At 41.0% G+C, this 18,728-nt stretch overlaps 1 protein-coding gene across 2 annotated transcripts in view; it reads right to left on the bottom strand.

Annotated features, from left to right (window-relative positions):
• daam1b (dishevelled associated activator of morphogenesis 1b) overlaps positions 1–18,728 on the bottom strand; it is a gene marked incomplete at both ends in the record, with an annotated part of 60,064 nt that overhangs the window by 4,131 nt on the left and 37,205 nt on the right. The window contains 15 exons of one of the 2 annotated variants that reach the window (XM_080545864.1): positions 472–640; positions 1,325–1,413; positions 3,297–3,403; positions 4,113–4,197; positions 4,732–4,829; positions 8,496–8,525; positions 9,864–9,971; positions 10,188–10,493; positions 10,991–11,178; positions 12,819–12,877; positions 13,100–13,238; positions 13,736–13,853; positions 13,948–14,014; positions 16,943–17,046; positions 17,184–17,294. In XM_080545864.1, the coding sequence (XP_080401990.1) occupies positions 472–640; positions 1,325–1,413; positions 3,297–3,403; positions 4,113–4,197; positions 4,732–4,829; positions 8,496–8,525; positions 9,864–9,971; positions 10,188–10,493; positions 10,991–11,178; positions 12,819–12,877; positions 13,100–13,238; positions 13,736–13,853; positions 13,948–14,014; positions 16,943–17,046; positions 17,184–17,294 (1,778 nt within the window). The remainder of the gene's footprint in view (positions 1–471; positions 641–1,324; positions 1,414–3,296; positions 3,404–4,112; positions 4,198–4,731; positions 4,830–8,495; positions 8,526–9,863; positions 9,972–10,187; positions 10,494–10,990; positions 11,179–12,818; positions 12,878–13,099; positions 13,239–13,735; positions 13,854–13,947; positions 14,015–16,942; positions 17,047–17,183; positions 17,295–18,728) is intronic. The other variant, XM_080545865.1, reaches the window with a different exon arrangement.

Here is an 18,728-nt window from a genome sequence, read left to right as displayed (position 1 = left end):
TTTTTTTACCAAATACAACATGAATCCTTAATTTAGACATTTGATAAATATGTCCGGGTACTCTGAAAAAGGGGGACTATGCATAAACATTTCTGAATGATGAAACCAATACTGTATGTACACAAATTTCATCAAATAAAAGCTGACAATCTCTACTTTAACCTCATAGTAGTTGTCTGATTTCAAATCCAAACTTTTTAAAGTGTAGAGCCAAAAGAAGAAAAAATGCTTCACTGTCCCATTATTTACACATGGCACTGTATATAATCATTTCATAACTTCTATTCTAGCAATATCAGCTAGTAGCCAGAAATAATCATGCAGGTTACAAGTAAATAAAGCATACATGCAATTCAATGACAATATTTGAATTTTTAACTGAAATTAAACAATATATTTTTGATATATAAAATCTCTGCATATTTTTCTCTAAATGTCAAAATGTCTGCAGGCTTAGGTTGTCCCTCTTACTTGTCAATGCTGGACTTGGTGTCAGCGATCTTGTTGAGCGAGGAGACCTTGAAACCGAAGGCGTTTCCTCTCTGCCCCTTGTTCATGTAGTTCCCGAAGGCCAGGACCACCTCTAGCAGCTGCTTCAGATTGCGGCTGTGCAGCACCTCTTTAGAGGCCTTGGTCAGCGCTGAGGGAAGCAGGCACACACAATATTGGTGTGGTTTGTGTGCGCGTGTGTGTGTGTGTGTGTGTGTGTGTGCTTATTGACGTGTTTGGTTTATGACTGCTGATGTCTAACTGAGATCCTTGAGTCTTGAGACTCCCCAGTATTTCCATGAAGACATGGAAGTAGCATGTGATGCTTCAAATGAGTTTCAATCAAAGTGGAGAAACACAATTTAAATGCCCACTCAAGTGAAAATCGTAATTTCCAGTGGTTGGGTTTGTATTTTGGCTCCAGATCAAATTAGCATCAACATTTTAATTTGTGTTGTTTTTCAGTATTCTTTGTATAAAAATCTAGCCCTGCCACACTCCCGCAAATGCTCAGTTTTCGATGGACATGATTTAAGAAGCTATGCGTCCGTCACACCAACCTGCTCATGTTATACTCCAATAGGATGTGTACTCTGCGTAGGAACACTTTCAAATAAACCAAATATATAATGTAATTATATCACATAGAAACTGTATCACATATCTGGATCGATCACCAACATGAGAAAATTACGTAAGTGTCATGGAATTGTGAGTTTACCTGAGGTGACAGTTTTGATCATTAGCAGGAAAGGACCTGATTATCTAGTGAGAGTAAATTCAGATGATTTGATGGTGTAGTTTTCACATTTGGGTTTGCCAAGCAGTCACACACCTTCAACTTTAGGTTTGATCTCAGCAATCCTCTCAGCAAACTTCTTTTTGAAGAACAGAGACTGCAGCTTCTGTTGGTAGTGGTTTATCCTGTGTGTGTGAGGAGAGAGAAGGCACGTTAGACATAGACTAGATCAGCGTTTCTCAACCTTTTTTCAGTCACGGCACCCTTCAAAAGTCGATAAAATCTCAAGGCACCCCAGTCTAAAATATAGCTATTCAAAAACGACACTGCATCACCCAGACAGCCCACACACACACACACACACACACACACACACACACACACACACACACACACACACACACACACACACACACACACACACACACACACACACACACACACACACACACACACACACACACACACACACACACACACACACACACTCACTCAGCGGCTATTGATACAAATAAAAGTTGTATTATTATTATTATTATTATTATTATTGAGAGAGAGAGGAGGGAGTGAAAGCGGCAAGTGTGCATCAAAGGCATCAGGCACGTAACCGTGCTGTATAAACATGACACAGTGACCGAACAAAAGTGGGAATTTATGGAACACATTAATTTTCATATTCCCACATTTGATTGGAAACACCTATCCAGTCCATTCAACGTAAACACCGGGGATGCAGAGTTATTAAGCCAGAAAATGCGTCTCTCTCTCCCGCTGCGCGCATGACCTTGTCTGGATGTATTAAATTCATTGCATGAAAACGAAACCGTGCGTTATTTCGCGAACTTTCCAACCCTGCTTAGCTTCCGAAGTCGGACGAGAGAATAATGTCACCGATCATCCATATAGAACAACCACCTCCACACTCTGCCGGCGAGCGAGACTGCCCTGCCCGATCAGACCCTTTTTCGGGAGCGGGGAACATAGGACCCTTTTAGATGTCATTGATTTGCCTTCCAATTGTACAGTCAGACAGCGGGACCTTTGCTATTTATTTTGCAGCTTGTGGGCCTAGCATCTTATTAACTATTGCTGTGCATGCTGGCAATATTACGGACTCGGCTATAGTGTGTGGCTTCTTCGCCTTAGCAACAATTTCGGCTACGAGGTAACTAGCCTCCAATGCTTTCTCTGAAACTTTGGCGCACTTCATCATTACCTGTTCTGGACAGCTATGCTTACTTTTTATCCGAACAAAATATTCAGCATCCTTGCTAGCTTGTGATGGATGATCTGTTGTCAGTTCGTCATGTTCCATGATTCTGCTTGTTTGCTTGTTCATTGCTCTCGAAATGTCTTTGACACACTGACCTTACGCTGAACCCGGTATTGACATTGTGAAATGGGAAAGGGGCGTGCGAGACAGAATATAGAATAATTTGACGGCACCCCTGAAGACGCCAGGCGGCGCCCCAGTGTGCCGCGGCACCCCGGTTGAGAAACGCTGGACTAGATAACTAGAAAATATGCTAACGGTTAAGACATTTAATAAGAAAGCTAGGGATGTCCAGTAAGGAGGTGGGGAAAAGTGTACTCATGAGGAAGTTCAAAAAGGGCAGCAAAATGTGCCTGGTCAGTTTTGGGAAAACATGACAAGATTTGGGTAAGTGAGAAAACAAGTAAAGAGGCATTCATCTCCATTGATATGGTTTACCTATGATCTGGGCTCTGATCTGGGGGGGGTCTAAGCAAGTTCATGAAAGAAAGTTACTCTAACCCATTCCCCAAGCACCACCAACCTTTGACAAACATTGGATGGAAAAAAACTCTGTGGTTTACAGTGCCCTATAAAAACAATTGTTTCCAGAGCACCTTCTCCTTGTTCGTGTTTTCTATTCCCTTCCTACCATATAGAAACAAAAGGAGGTTGTTCAAATAATCGGCAGCAGAGGTGCTGCCTAAAAATTACTAACTACAACATGAGCATCAGGTGGGACACTCTTCAACTGAAAAGATACTGGACTTCATGTACTATCGGATTAAAGATCTTCATCAGACGTCTCCTTCCTACCTGCTCATCTCGTAGAGGAAGCGGTCAGCCTTGGCCATTCGGTCCAGTTCATGCTTGTGCTCCTCCAAGAGGTCCACGTCACTCTTCTCTGGGATGAATTTAAGCATCTGAGAAAGAAAAGCCAAAACGGACTTAATTCGTGACTGGTCATTTCGTGACATAATTTTATACTAGTTTTTATATTGGATTATCAACAATATCATACACTTTATTATTATACACTTTATTATATTTAAATTGCCCTTTTAATACCAAATCAGTCAGATGTATACTAGCGTCTTAGTAATAGGGTCTGGCTGTTGTTGCTCAGACAGAGCTAATGTGATGTACCTCACCCCCACCCTCATTCACCTCTACTGGCTTCTGGTCAAGTCCTGCATCACGTACAAAATCCTCCTTCTCACCTACAAATCCCTCCATGCCTGCGCCCCCCAGTACCTTACTGACTTTCTCTGCCAACATACCCCATCCCGGAACCTGCGGTCCTCAGACATGGGTCTGCTCTCCACCCCCCGCACCAACCTACGGACCATCGGGGACAGAGCCTTCAGTGTGGCAGCACCCACCCTTTGGAACTCTCTCCCCTCAGTGATCCGCAACGCCCCCACCCTGGACTCCTTCAAATCAGCCCTTAAAACCCATCTGTTCACCAAGGCCTTTGGCCCCTAGTTTAGTTTTGTCGCTGTCACTGTCTCTGTGTTTTCTGTCTGACTTTCTTTCTGTGAAATCTGTAAAGCGTCCTTGGGTTTGTGAAAGGCACTATATAAAACCAAGATATTAGTAGTAGTAGTAGTAGTAGTAGTAGTAGTAGTATACCTGTTCCAGCATGTCTTTGGGCAGGTCTTCCTGCTCATCCATGGACAAGATGGCTCTCTTCATCTCCTCATTGGACAGCTTCAGCCTGTAACATAGCAACACGGGACTCTCAACCCAGAACTCAATTACAGGGAAAGTAGTCAAGCTTGTTGTTATGTTTGGTCAACCCATGAAAAAAGGAAACCAAATCACACCACAAACAAGAACGCATTCACTGAATCTGAGTTTAAACTAGCTAGACTCCTTATCACACCACAAACAAGAACGCATTCACTGAATCTGAGTTTAAACTAGCTAGACTCCTTGCCAAATTCCAGTTCCAGTGTAAATTATTTGCATTTCCAGAAATGTTGTCTCCCAGCCATGTTCTTAATTAGAAATTAGCCAAATGCTAACTTTCGTGAAGTGAGGTCAAAAAACTACTTTCTGCTGTTTTTGTTTTGTTTTGAGATGAGATGAGTGAATACAACCTCATAGGGAGGAATGGTCTGAGACTGACTGAAACGTTCTTCTGTTCTTCTGCACATCTGGCACCAGAGAACGAAATATTTAAACACATACAAAATCTCACACACAGACACAAACACAGGCACAAACACAGGCTCAAACACAGGCTCACCGTGACAGGAGGATATTGCAGTTTTGAGCACGCCGTCCATCGATGACAGAGAGCTCCTTGACCTTTTTGGAACTCAGGAAGTCATCCTCGGTCTCTTTCTGAGAACAGCCATTTACAGGAGAAACATTTCAGAAAATATATGTTGTGCTACATTTCACACACACACATGCAAAGGAAATCTACACCAAATTCCAGTTCAGTGCAAACTACTGTTTTTCTTCACTGATTCAGTCTGGCTATGCCTTGATTGAAATAGTTTAAGCCTACCTCTCTAATGAGTCCAGTCCCCTATATTGGCCAACTGTAAATAAACCTGTAGTGCCCCATGACACTTGGTTTTAGAAAGTGCTTAATGGGACCAAAAATAAATTAATAAATGTAACCCTAACTTTTGTTGCACTTTGTGATCACTCAGGCCCAGTAGTTCAAAACTTTTAATCTCAATCAGATCCGATCAGATTTTTAAATCCCATTTTTTGTGATCCAGGATCAGACAACTCGGCCAGATTTTGTCCCAGTATTTCAAAGCATTTCAGGATAGAATCACCCTGATCCAGATTCAGACTTTTCAAGATTACTAGATCCTGAATATCAGTGCTTTAATCCTACCGATCTCCATCTAGTGGATATGAAAAATAATACAAGGAAGACAAAAGACCACTTTGCAGAGACATCTATAATATCTAATTATATGCATAACACTGGGTTGTATTGTGCTACACAATATTGCTGTCCATCGCAGAGTATCCCTCTCTGACATTGATGATCCCCTAGAGCCCCTTGCACCTGCTGATGATCTAGGCCCACATATGGATTTCCCTCTAAATGAGAGACTGAGTGGTGGTGCAATGCGAGATGCTATTGTCCGCAATTACTTTTGAAAGGTGATGACAGATGATGGACTTTTCTTTGTTGAAGATATTTTTTCTTTAATCTAAATTACATTTGTGATTGACAATCTTTGTTGTGATACTTTTATGAGCATAAACATTTATGTCATCAACATTTGGTTGAAAACAAAATAGGCCACCACAAACGTGACCAAAAAATGAAAAATAAAATGTATTTGACCAAAAATGTATTTATTTAAAAATGTGTACTATTTCAGTTAACAAACTTTGCCATCTTATTTATAGTGAAAATTATTTTTAAATGTATAGTATAGTACATTTTATTCTGGTAATCCACTGGAAATCCACCCCTCTGGTGGGATCAAGATAATCCAGATTTTTGGGATCAAACTGATCCCAATCCTGTGTTGTCGGTTTGAACTACCCGTTTTGAAGATTTGATCCAGATTAAAGCTTGGATTTGATTTACTGATCTGATCGGATATCAAAGTGATCCTAATCCTGTTTTTCAATTTTGAACTACCTAAAATCCAAATCTGATCCGATCAGATAGGGATTAAAAGTTTTGAACTACTGGACCTCAGTGATTAAATTAAGTAAATGACATTTCTTTCAAGAGATCTCATTCCCTGATCACTACCGATCAGTATCTGAATCAGTAAACTCAAACATGAGCATGGATTTCCAGGCTCTCTCTCACACACACACACACGCACGCGCACGCGCACACAGTGGGTAACTTCATAAATGAAGAGGATTTACTGCGGTGGACAACTTGTTAACTGTTTAAAAGTACTTTATAACAATCCAACAACTTCTATCAACTGATTACATGAAGATATAGCCGAGGAACAGGCCAACACTGAACCTGTGTTTAATTGTTAATTGTTGCCATGACAAAAGTTAGGTCATAATTGCAACTGACTCAAAATCTTGGAAGTTAGTTGATCTTGACACAGGTTATTCTCTGTTTGACTTTAACAGCATCACACTGAAAGTGAAAGCTTCATCCTTTTTTATTTTATTTTATTTTTTAAATATTGATTTCATTGTAACTAGTTGTGCCAGGACTGAGTGTGCTCATATATTTTTATCTCAATGTCACAACTTATTTATGGATTGACACATGTACAATGTACAATGACACAGTTCTGTATCTTATCTTGACTTCTACTATAATAATGCAATAACCAAACTTCCAATAGTAACAGATGTTTTCCCTCATAAAAAAATTAAAACGTACTTAAACATAGTTTCAAAATAGTATTTGCACACTAAGACACCATTTTCTAACTCTAGACACTTCTGAAAGGGGTTATTCATGTGGTAACCAAAGTGTATAAACAGGTTAGTATAAGATAAGCACACTATCAATGAGAGAACAAATGTAGGAGAATGTTGGAAAATATTTGACATCTGGGGGGGGTATTCCACAAAACTCGATTACAGGTAATTCAGGCTTGTTTTCATAATTTGCGATAATTTCAGGTCGAGTTCCGTTCCCTGAATGCGGCTGGAATAATTTGCTGTTGCGTTGCTATGCAACCAATCCTTCAGAACAAACCTGGTAGCTACCAGGTTTACAGTCTGGTTTAAGTTAGTTGTGTGTAAAAAATGTCTAACAGGCGGAAACTAAATCCCGAACGACAGTTCCTCCAGTGTCTTTTTGGAAATATTAGGTCCCACCTTTTACGAGATAGATAGATAATCTGATATTTCTATAGATAGTTTGATAGTGTGAAGGTGTAAAAAGATAGGTATGTGTATCAGCTTGAATCGAAAATAGCAGAGCGGTGTGTCTGGCACAGGGGTTAAGGCAGCCAGCTAGCAATCAGAAGGTTGCTGGTTCGATCCTTCTCAGCAGAGAGTGGTTGACTTTAATTTAATGTATTTTCTTTTTTCTTTTTTTTACATTTAACAGAAGCCTTCATGAAAATCGATCTACAATAAATACATCTGTCTAAGTAAGTGAATCATCTATCCAAAATCATAAGAAATAATAATCTATGCCAAATCTAGGGTCCAGTTACAATGCTAGAGGAACATCATTTACTAGTCAGAAAGGCTTCAAACATCATTGTAGTTATGTCAGTTCTCGTAAATTAGCACACCATCATTTTAACATAATTTTAGATTATTATTATTAGATTAAACGTTATTGTTATTGCAGAGTACAAGCATCAGACAATGAAATGCAGTACAAAGTGTATGTCAGAAGCGGGATTCGAACCCCCATCTTAAAAGAACACTAATACCACTCTGCCATCCTGGTGAACTGATAGTAAGTAGCTAATATAACCACAGGAGTGAATGTTCATTTATTAAAAAATGAACAGAAAACAATAAATAGGGGCTAGTATGACATACGCATTAAATCTGTCAGCAATTTCTTGCCAGACCATTTTGCTCGCCTTGTTAATTGCGGGCGCGCCCAAATCAAGTGTGCGTGAACATTGATTGAACCCCAATAGAGAGTTGCAAATCGCGCGCCCCAATCGAGAGTTGCTTGAACCAGGATTTTGTTTTAATTGCAAATGTACTAATCAACGTACGTGGAATACCCTTTGATTAGTACATTCACGATTAAAACAAAAGCCTGGTTCGAGCAAATCTCAATTTGGGCGCGCGGGCCCAGAGTTATAAGCAGCCCAGAAGAGCAGATTGTCGAAAAGAAGATACTAAGACTGAAAATGACAGTGCAGCGCTCTGGCTTCTGGATCTTAATGAAGAAGTAAAAAAGGGCAATACTGCCGGAGGATTGGTTGCATAGCAACGCAACAGCGAATTATTCCAACCACATTCAGGAAACGGAACTCGATCAGAAATGATCGCGAATTATGAAAAAAAAACTGAATTACCTGTAATCGACTTTCGTGGAATACCCCCCTGGTTGACGGAGTGGATCTGACTCACCTGTTTGCTGTTATTGACCAAACAGAAGTCCTGGAACGTAGGCAAGAAGCAAGGAAGATGTGAGCATGTTAGAATGAGAATGTCAGTCAGGGTGAATCCAGCCCAAAACAATGAACATAAACAAGCTCATACAGTGACATTAGTGATGTCTGTGTGAGGGAGAAGTATGATTGTGATGGAAGCAGAGGCTGCTGGGACATGAGAGATGGGCACGTCGTGGGGGCATTGTCAAGAGTGTGCATGCTGATCGCCAAGGGCTGATAAAGTGATGGCGCGTTAGCGTTATAATCATGATTGGCATCACAGACAACAAAATGCATTTATAGTTGAGCGTTTTTAGTTTCTATTTGTAGTGATGTCCATTTAGAAGTCCTCTGAATAAAATGTCTATTCCTGTTCAGATAAATGTTTAGTGAGGCCTAATCGCCACATTTCTACCTCCCTAATATCTTTATCTAATATATTCAAAGAGTTAAGGACGAGGACACACAATTGAAAAGGCTTTACAGCTCAGTAAACACAATTTTCCATGAGGAAGCTGTTTGGTAAAAGTTTGTTTGGTAAATGTTAATTTCCTAACATTAAGCATTGTGCTCTCGCCTCCATCCAGGCCCTGAACACAGCAAAGACCTAGGTTCTGGGCCCTGGACAGTCTGGACGGATTGATGGCAGCTGCTGGATTGAAAAATCAGGTGTAGTGCTGAGGCACAAATGTGTACATTTCAAGCCTGCAAACTGCGACACTTTAAATGAATGTGCAATATGACAACCCTAGTCGTTTTATCTGTACAGTATAGTATAGTGGATAGTGTACATAGCCTTTATTTATGTAAACCAGCTCCTTTCCCTTCTTGTTTTTTTTAGTTGTTTTTTTTCTTTCCTAGCACCAGGGGAGCCACCCCTCCCAAATTTCGTTGTTTGGTACCTGTACTATAGCAATGACAATAAAGACCATTCATTCATTCATTCATTCATTCATAAAATCAAGCCAAATCTATAAGGCTTCTGTCATAGAAAAAGTAATTTTTACTTAATGGTGATCGAAGTGAATCTCATAATTCAAGCAACGTAGGTTGTGTAAGTTAAACAAACTGCAGACAATGATAGAATTGATTCTGGACAGAATTGCAGATTTGTTTTTAGTAATTTAGTACAGACGATAACTACATCTACATAATAGCCAAGATAAAACTAGGTGGCATTCCTCTACACTTGTGAGATGGCATATACACAGGCATGCAGGAGAGCGTGCTTCGTAATAGTGCTGTATGTATCGGGAGAGAGGGAGGAGAGACTGGGGTGGGGACTCTACCACACCGTTCCCTTGTTCAGCAGACCCAGCCACCACGGCGGACCACAGCACAGTACCTGCTGTTTCTGGTAGGCTGAGAAGGTCTTCTCAATGTCCTCCAGGTCCAGGATTTTGAACACCTTGCAGTCATCGACCTCTGACCACACCGTGCCCTCCAGTTTATTCTGGGATGGAGGAGCAATATCATGTTTTAATTGGTTTACGCTCCCAACTGACCTGGTGTTTAGAAATGACGTACCAATCGTGTTGATTTTCATTACCAGAGAGTGTCCTCTTGTTAGCACACCATGTGCATATATAAACCAGGTAAGTACCAAAACAAAACAGTACTGCAAAACAAAACAGAACACACAACAGGCCCATGACCCGTTCACCCTCACCTCGGCCAGCTTGGTCCAGTTGAAGGACTTTAGTGGGTTGGATGGCTGTGGGATGTTCTTCTTCTTTAGGCCCGGGCCCAGGGGTGCGCCGGGGGGAGGAGGGATCCCTCCCATGGGTGGGCGTCCAAAGGGGGGAGGGGGAGCGCCTGGAGGCGGGGGCGGGGGAGGGGGCATCATCATCCCCCCAGGTGGGGGCGGGGGTGGTGGGGGCATGCATCCCGGGGGAGGGGGGGGAGGAGGAGGGAGAGGGCCGCCGGGGGGGCCAGGGAGGAGGGGGGGACCTCCTGGGACACTGGCTATCTGTCTCTGAAAGACAAACACAATAAATGTACTCTGAAGAATCCTGAATAATGTTATTTGAATCCTTATCTTATCACTCACTAAAGATCTTGCGAAGTGACAGTATTCTCTCTGTTTAACACGGTAGTCCACATGTACTCCTTCAGGCATGAACTAACTGGATGTTGCCTTGATTGTGTGACTCTATCCAGAAACAACCCATTGTCCCTAGAAACATGTGTATTCACAATCGGTAAGGATGGGATTGGTATAAGCAAAGTGGTAAAGTTGCTCAACCTTGTTCTCTGACAGACTAGATGTGATTTACATCATCTTGCTTTGACTTATCTAATCCTTTTAGATCTACACAAACATTTAGGATATGGTGGATAAGGGTTGTTTCTGAACAGGAGCTGTGGGTCTTCTACCGATTTGCAAACATTTGTGCATGTGGAGGAGGTGTGTGTGTGTGTGTGTGTGTGTGTGGGGGGGGGGGGGGGGGGTTAAGGTTAAGGGTCGCATACAGTGCTGAGGTGGTGCAGTCGAACAGAGAGTTCGGCCACTTGCTGCTTGACGGCCTTGTGCTCGGTGCTCTCTTTCTCCAGCTTCTCCTTCATCTTGTTGAGCGTCTGCATCATGTCTTCCTTCTCCTGGGTCTTGGCGTCGCACTCTCGCTCCTTCTTGTCGAACCTCTGCTGCAGCTCGTGGTGCTCTGTGAGAGGGACAGAGGACAGGGTCCATGGGTTGTCGTTGACACAGATGAGCGTGTTCGTTGTGACAACTATAACATTAATCTCAGATGTGACGTGTGTTAAATGTGACATAATCGTCGATGCTGACCCTCCATCTCTGCAACCCGCCTGCATGTATGTCTTGTAGGGGTGGGACAAAATATTGATACGGCGATTATCGTATGGTGGCCTCTTGCGATACGATTATCGTTTCATGTGGCAAAATATAGTTTTTTGGGGCGGAAACTTAACCAATGGCATTTTTAAGCTGCTATCAAATATATATATATATATATATACAGTATATATATATATGTTGTCTCTCATCCGCACACGTCGTATTCCCTCCCCCTGCGTCCGGTCCTGATATTATAGAAGCAGCATAGCAGCAGGATAGAAGCTAGGTAAAGGGGTATGCAAGCCAGTCAAGGGCTGCGTTCGTAAATTCGGTCGGCACACTGGGCTCAACGTCATAAAGGGACCAAGTAATTTGGTTGGACAAGAGGCATTCCATGATTGCTGATCAGATTTCCAGAGCGAATTTACGAATGCAGCCTAGGGCTAAACCACTTGCAGACTATTTTTTTTTCATAACACGAAACTTTTAAAGTACCCATTCGATATAATAACAGTTTAACGATCACTAAATACGATAAATAAGGGAGACTTTTGTAAATAAGTTCGTGTTTGGATCTGTGTGATCATCCAGTTGTGTAGTTATGTGTTTCTAGCATGTCGATGTTCTATCAGCATATTGTGATGTTAGAAAGATTAAGAAGATGAATGGTTGAAAAAGCGGGGAAAAACAAATACGACATCTTAAGTCTGGAACGATTATATTTCAAAACAAGGCTTCCCTTTAACTCCCTGAGGGCCTACGACTATTACCATGCCTGTACAGTGTTGTGGAAAACGAAGGTTTCTGTCGAATGCTGCCAACACTGGAACTACGTTAGGAAATACCAGTTGACACAGATATAGTGATCGTTGATGAATTGTCTTACAATGTATCGATTATCGCAAAATCGATGTACCGCAATACTATCGGTACGGGGGGCAAAATATCATACGGTTATCGATACGTGAGTTACCTTGCAATTCCCATCCCTAATGTCTTGTATGTGCTTTTAATGTGGTTGCTGTGACCATTTTCTTCTCCCTTGTCCCTCTTGTTTTTATATCATGAACCGCATTGATTGCTGCCATCGGTGCTTGCTTATTCGTGCTCCAATTGTGCGCGATTTGTTTGTATGTCTTTCTTCATTTTGCTTATGCTTGCTCTAACTGTAAATATGATGTAATTATTTTTCTGCATATTACCAACTATTAGCCAGGAAATTAGCCATGTAAGCAAAGCTGCTCCATTTACTGCTTTACTGCTATTAATTAATGGAGACTGTCCGCAAAACTATAAACTAATAAACTTAACTAAACTAAACAAACTTCTGTTCCATCCACTTCGCATGTCAACTTCCATTCAATCCATGAATTGGAAAAATGACCCAACATATTTGAGGTGGTGATTTCTTGAGTTTGACGGAGCGGGAGTACAATGAACCCTGACTGGTTCAGCTCCAAGGTGGGCAATGGTAGAGAAGCACAGACGTTTTATAATACTGACCTTTTCGCATTTTCTCAGCCTGCTCTTTCCACTGCTTGACCTCATTTTCATTGACCAGCCTGTAAGGAGGGTGACACACACACACACACATACACATACACATACACATACACATACACATACACATACACATACACATACACATACACATACACATACACATACACATACACACACAGTGATCAGAGATCCCTATATATGAGAGAGCCATGTTATCATCCACCCTTGCTCCCTCCACACCCTCCCTCCCTTCATCAGCAGGTCACAGAGAGGACACTCACATCCGGACCACGTTCTTCACGTTAAAGTTCTCCAGCGGTGTCACGTCCGGGTCATGGCCCTTGTCATTCTGGAGGACCATCTGCTGGACGATGCGGTCCAACAGCAGCCAGTACTGTACCGTGTTCCCACTCCGCTTATCTGGGGAGTAGTGAGAGAGAGAGAGAGAGAGATCACAAAGTGAGCAAATGCTGATAACAAGAAGATGTAGGGTAGAGCAGGCCAGCGGAGAGATGTTTCTCTGCACTGCAGTGCTGTATATTTTAGGGAGAGGACAGGAAAATGGTTTCCATCATTGATTTACTGTAGGGTGAGGCTGGGGGGGAGACGTGATATTGGTTTTGCAAAGAGATTCAAAGCTCCTGGTTCATTCTTGAAAGGTGAGCATCGAAACCTTACCCAACAACACTTACAATGCTTGTAAATGGATATGTTAATGTGTACTTTCCCTGTCAACTAAACTGCTAAATAAACAAACAAACTCCATGAACATATATATACACACATATACTGTATATACACACACACACTTTCCTAAATGGTTCATAGATAAATTGCCCTTGTCCTTATAGTGCTAAACTATTCCTGATAGCAGTGAATGTAAGCAGGGTGCGCTGGGCTCTGCAGAGAGCACTTACGGGGCATGAGAAGACAGTGGTGAAGGACGGAAATAAAGTGAGGGTACGCGTCAGTGTGGTTCATCTTTTTCCGGATGAGGTCAAACACCTGGGTAGCACTTTTAGTGTCTATATGCACCTGGGAAAGAGAGAGTCGTCAAATTAGAATGAGGTACAACCATATGATAATGTAATTGCAATGAATAGGAATGAAACAACATGTATTTTCTTACAGATTCAAAACGTTGTGACAACATCAGCTCGTCCTCATTGCGTAGCATTTCAAAGTAGTCTAAATGCCTGAGAGAGAAAGTGTTAAAGGGGCACGGTAAGAGAGAGACTTTAAGGCCCATTTTCCTCTTCTCAACTCAAGCACAGGACACAAGGTAAGTTATACAGCTTTCCAGAGGCGTTGTTAGTTCTTGAAACATTGGGGGCTGAGCACAGCCCACGTTTTGTTGGGAGGGGGGTCATAAAAAGGATTTTATCATCATATGACAACCAAAATCTAACCAAATCTTATTTTTATGTGATCAATAGATCATAAACATATGTTATTTATCCATTTATTTTATACATAGACATGACCAATTCTTTAACACACCAACCAATATCAGATTATATTACAGCAAATATTTAGGGATGCACCGAAAGTTCGGCCACCGAATGTATTCAGCCGAAAATAATTAAAAAAAAAGCTCATTTGGCCATTCGGTGTGAAAAGACCTAATGTTTACCGAATACAATTTTAAAAATTGATGACGCGATCAAACAGTGCAAGCAACCCATGCTGTTCTGTGAATGAGACGAGCATTGAGTGATGACTGCCTACTGCCAAGTCATATAATTACAGCAAACATGTCGGCATGTCTCTGAACGACAACGAGAGGCACATTCCGACATTGACTTCCGTTTTCGTGACTTCAAAATAAAAGTGCAAGCTAAGCGTCTAGTCAACTAACACAGCTTGTTTTGTGAGCCTGCTAAGAATGTAAAGTAGTGTTATAGTCAGGGGTGCACATAACTTTTTGGGGCCAGTGCTCAGAGGAGCACCTAGGGATGCTGCTTGGTGCTCCCCGAGCTCGCGAGTCACGACCCGTCCCACAGGATGGATAAAAAAGGGATACATGGATATATTATTAGCAAAACGACATTTATTCATAAATAAAGATGAACGACCAAATTATTGTGTGCAAAACAAAAGAAACAAATGCAAAATCAAATGACTGCTCTTTAAGAATGAAAGTCTGTCCGACTCCTTTAAACACAATGAAATCAACTGACATCTCTTTAAGCACTAACTGAATGTCTGTTCTTTAAACACACTGAAATAAACTGACATCTCTTTAAGCACTAACTGAATGTCTGTTCTTTAAACACACTGATATAAACGGACATCTCTTTAAGCACTGCTCTGTTCTGTAAACACTGAAATCAACTTTTCCCCCCCCCCAAAAAAAAAAAAAAAAAAACTGTTGGTGCGCAAGAGCGCCTTCATGCGGCTGATCTGCCGCGCAGCATGCATTTTGGCGATGCATGCGCACTGGCGCACCAGTTATGTGCACCCCTGGTTATAGTTAACTAGGTAGCAGTGGGAATTACTCACAGAATCCAATGTATTGCAGTACTTTGGCTTGACTAGCGAGTGTGTGATGTGATTTTCATGTTGAAATGCATTTCCGTTTTCAAAATAAAAGTCTGATCATTTTGATTGGTGACTTGTTCCCCCTTTCACCAGTCGCTGTCACAATATTTACATCTTTCATGAAATTAGGAAATATTTCGTGACAAAGTATATACAATTTCAAACACATCATTAAGATCATTATCATTTTACATGAATAAGCATACAAGCCTGAATAAACAGCTACATTTATTTAATTTATGCAATTTACAGAATAAATTAATGCTAATGCTAATAATGCTAGCTTGACATTTCTGCTTGCTATTGAAAGTTAATAGCAACTTGAGTGGAATACATGAGTGGAATACGTGTTTCAATAGCCAAATCAGTTATGCATATGTGTCATACTTGAGGGGAAACTAATTATGGCTTGAAGACTTATCAATTGGATTCTACAAAAGCAAAGGAAGGTCATCCTACTTTCTTTCTATGATCCAAATTAATATCAGTGTCCAGGATAGATGAGCTAGCCATAAATAATTAGCTAGCTGAAGCCAATCTTTTCACCAACCTGAGCTTGTACATGTAGCAGTGGCACTCTCAAGTACAGACTCATCAGCTACAGCAACAGAAGATACCTCGTCTTCTTCCACCTCCTTTTGTCTCGCTTGCACGTCATTGCCGTTATTATTTTTTCAGAAAAAAGTTGTGATGTCCATAGCTAAGCTACCACCAGATGCCAACTAACAGATCTGCGCGCTCACAGAAAATGTGCCAAGTAGCGTGTCTGAAATAGATCTGCTGTTGAACAGACACACAGTCCGCAAAACATACTTTTTTTTTCCTCAATGATACTTATCTTCGAGGGCTTTAATGCATGATCGGAATTAGAGATGAATAGATCCAGGGCTTTTTATTAGGATTTTATTATTATTATTATAATTATTTTTTTTTATTGTCGGGGGCTGTTCTGAAAACATTCGGGGCTGCAGCTAACAACGTGCCTGCAGCTTTCAATGAGTATTCCCCCACTGGACCCCTTGATTCCTATGCAAATCAGAGGTCCTATAAAAACAAAGATATTCATTTGGAAACTCAATTCAACTTATGACCTGTTGAAGACATTTTTGCATTTGAGCTGTGTCACTGTAAAAGGGTTGAATAGTTATTGACTCAAGACATTTCAGCTTTTCATGTTTAATTAATTAACAAAATAAATAATTAATAAACCCATAAAAAAAAAAAACTTTGACATTAAGGGGTATTTTGTGTAGATCAGTGATAAAACATAAATATAAATAAATAAATAATAATAATAATATATTTTAAAGTCTAAAGTAGGGTTGTAACACAACACAATGTGGAATCCTGGGTGGCGAATACTTACTGAAGGCCATGTATAACTTTTAAATTGAAGGGACAGATTGCGATAACATCATATTTTCAGTCTATGTAGGCCTACTAAGTGTATTAACAATCGCCAAATTCTAGTGGACAGTTTCATTTCCTAGCAAATGCACCGCAGGTGTGAGTTATGAGGAGTACAATATCACATAAAAAGAGGCACTAGGGGATTTACCATCCCATTTGAGGGTGCAACTCACCGGTCTAACGTGGAGTTCTCATGAGAGCGTAGCTTATCAATTACTGGCTGAATCCCCAGCATCAGGAACTCATATCGGAGGTGGATACGGAACTCCAGGCTAGCCTGCAAACAACCCAAAATAGCGGAAATGTTAACCAAAATTACATTTAACAACGGAAAATAAAATACTTTTCAATGCAAGGATGAGTAGTGCGTAGATGAGCAAGATGAGTAGTGCAGTCGTTGTGTCGAGTGTTTACCTCTCCGGTGCCTTGGCTCAATACAGCATTGATGAAGGACATTATAGCCGTCTTCAAGTTGACCTCATCCCGGTACCGACCCGTGCTACGGTCCAGATCGTTTAGCAAAGTCTGGGGACGTGAAGTCAACAGTCGTCAACAGTTTCCAAAACCATTTTGTCCAGTTTTTTGCATAGCAAATCAGGGTTGAGGACAGTTTCATTTAAAAACTATGAACATAAATAACTTAAAAAATAACTTTGGGTTACAGTATGTAACCCTGGGATGAGAGAGACATCTCACTGTGGGACATGGACCCCTGCATAATTTACTGAAACCTCATTCACACCTGGAACAGGCCTGGAGTGCTTTTCATGGCAGACCCCCAGCCCAGCCTATAAAGGCTAATGCAATGCCCACCCATTTAATTTTGGGAACCACCTCTTCACGAGCCTGTGAAAAAGAGACTGGTGAGAATAAGTGATGTAGGAGTACCCCAGGGTTCTATTTTAGGACCTTTATTATTCAGTTTGTATATCAATGATCTGCCTAATGTCTGCAATGGCTGTGACATTCAAATGTATGCAGACGACACACTGATTTATGTGCATGCAAAAAACAAAGAGCAGGCTGCACTTAAACTTACTTCCACAATGATAAATGTAACCAAATGGCTTACTGATTCCTGCCTTGACCTGAATGTCAAAAAGACTTTGTATGTTTTTCACAAAGAGAGCTAGCAAATCACCTGAGTCATGTAAACTGTATGTCGCTGGGGAGAGGCTTCAGGTAGTCTCTGTATTTAAATATTCAGGAATTCTCCTTGATTCTAATCTCTCTTTCAAAAAACAGGTAAAAATGTGTCAAAGATCATAAAATATAATCTGATGAATTTAGGTATATAAGAGATAGTCTAACTATAGAGGCTGCAAAGCTGTACTTTAATGCAATGATCGTCCCTTATAAGCCAGCAGCACAACATCTGTTCAAATTCTACATAAACAGGCTTTAAAAGTGCTGGATAAAAAAACCAAGAGCTACCATCACCGCAGTATACTCACTAAACACAATCTTTTGAGTAGGGACAACCTTATTACATTTTCTGATGCATGTCTTGTTTTCAACGTTTTTCATGGACTGGCCCCACCTTCACTTAGTCAGTTTATCAAACAAAATACTCAAAGTAGCAGGCACACTAGATCTATCTTGAGAGGTGATTGTGTTATTCCATATAGGACAAGCTCCTTTAGCCAGTCCGCATTTTCAGTGAAAGCGGCACACTTCTGGAATGCTTTGCCATTACATATACGCAATAGTAAGACGTACAACACGTTCAAGCACAATCTTAAAGACTGGCTTATTGCTAATCAGTTGTGTTAGCACTAATTACAATGTTATTCTCAATGTTCCATGTAAATCCTGGTACTGTTTAATACTTGTTCCTTTTACTCTCCAGTGTTTCCCCTACCATTGCCTTGGGGGGGCGGGCCGTCACAGACTTTATCGCTTTATCCCTGACAATCACAAGTACGATCATTGCTTGGCCGATGTATTGTATTTTTTTTG

This window comes from Nansenia antarctica (genome assembly GCF_963989245.1).
Source record: "Nansenia antarctica genome assembly, chromosome: 1".
Classification (NCBI taxonomy): domain Eukaryota; kingdom Metazoa; phylum Chordata; class Actinopteri; order Argentiniformes; family Microstomatidae; genus Nansenia; species Nansenia antarctica.
Note: the sequence above shows the minus strand (reverse complement) of the source record. Positions and strands in the feature narration are given on the sequence as shown.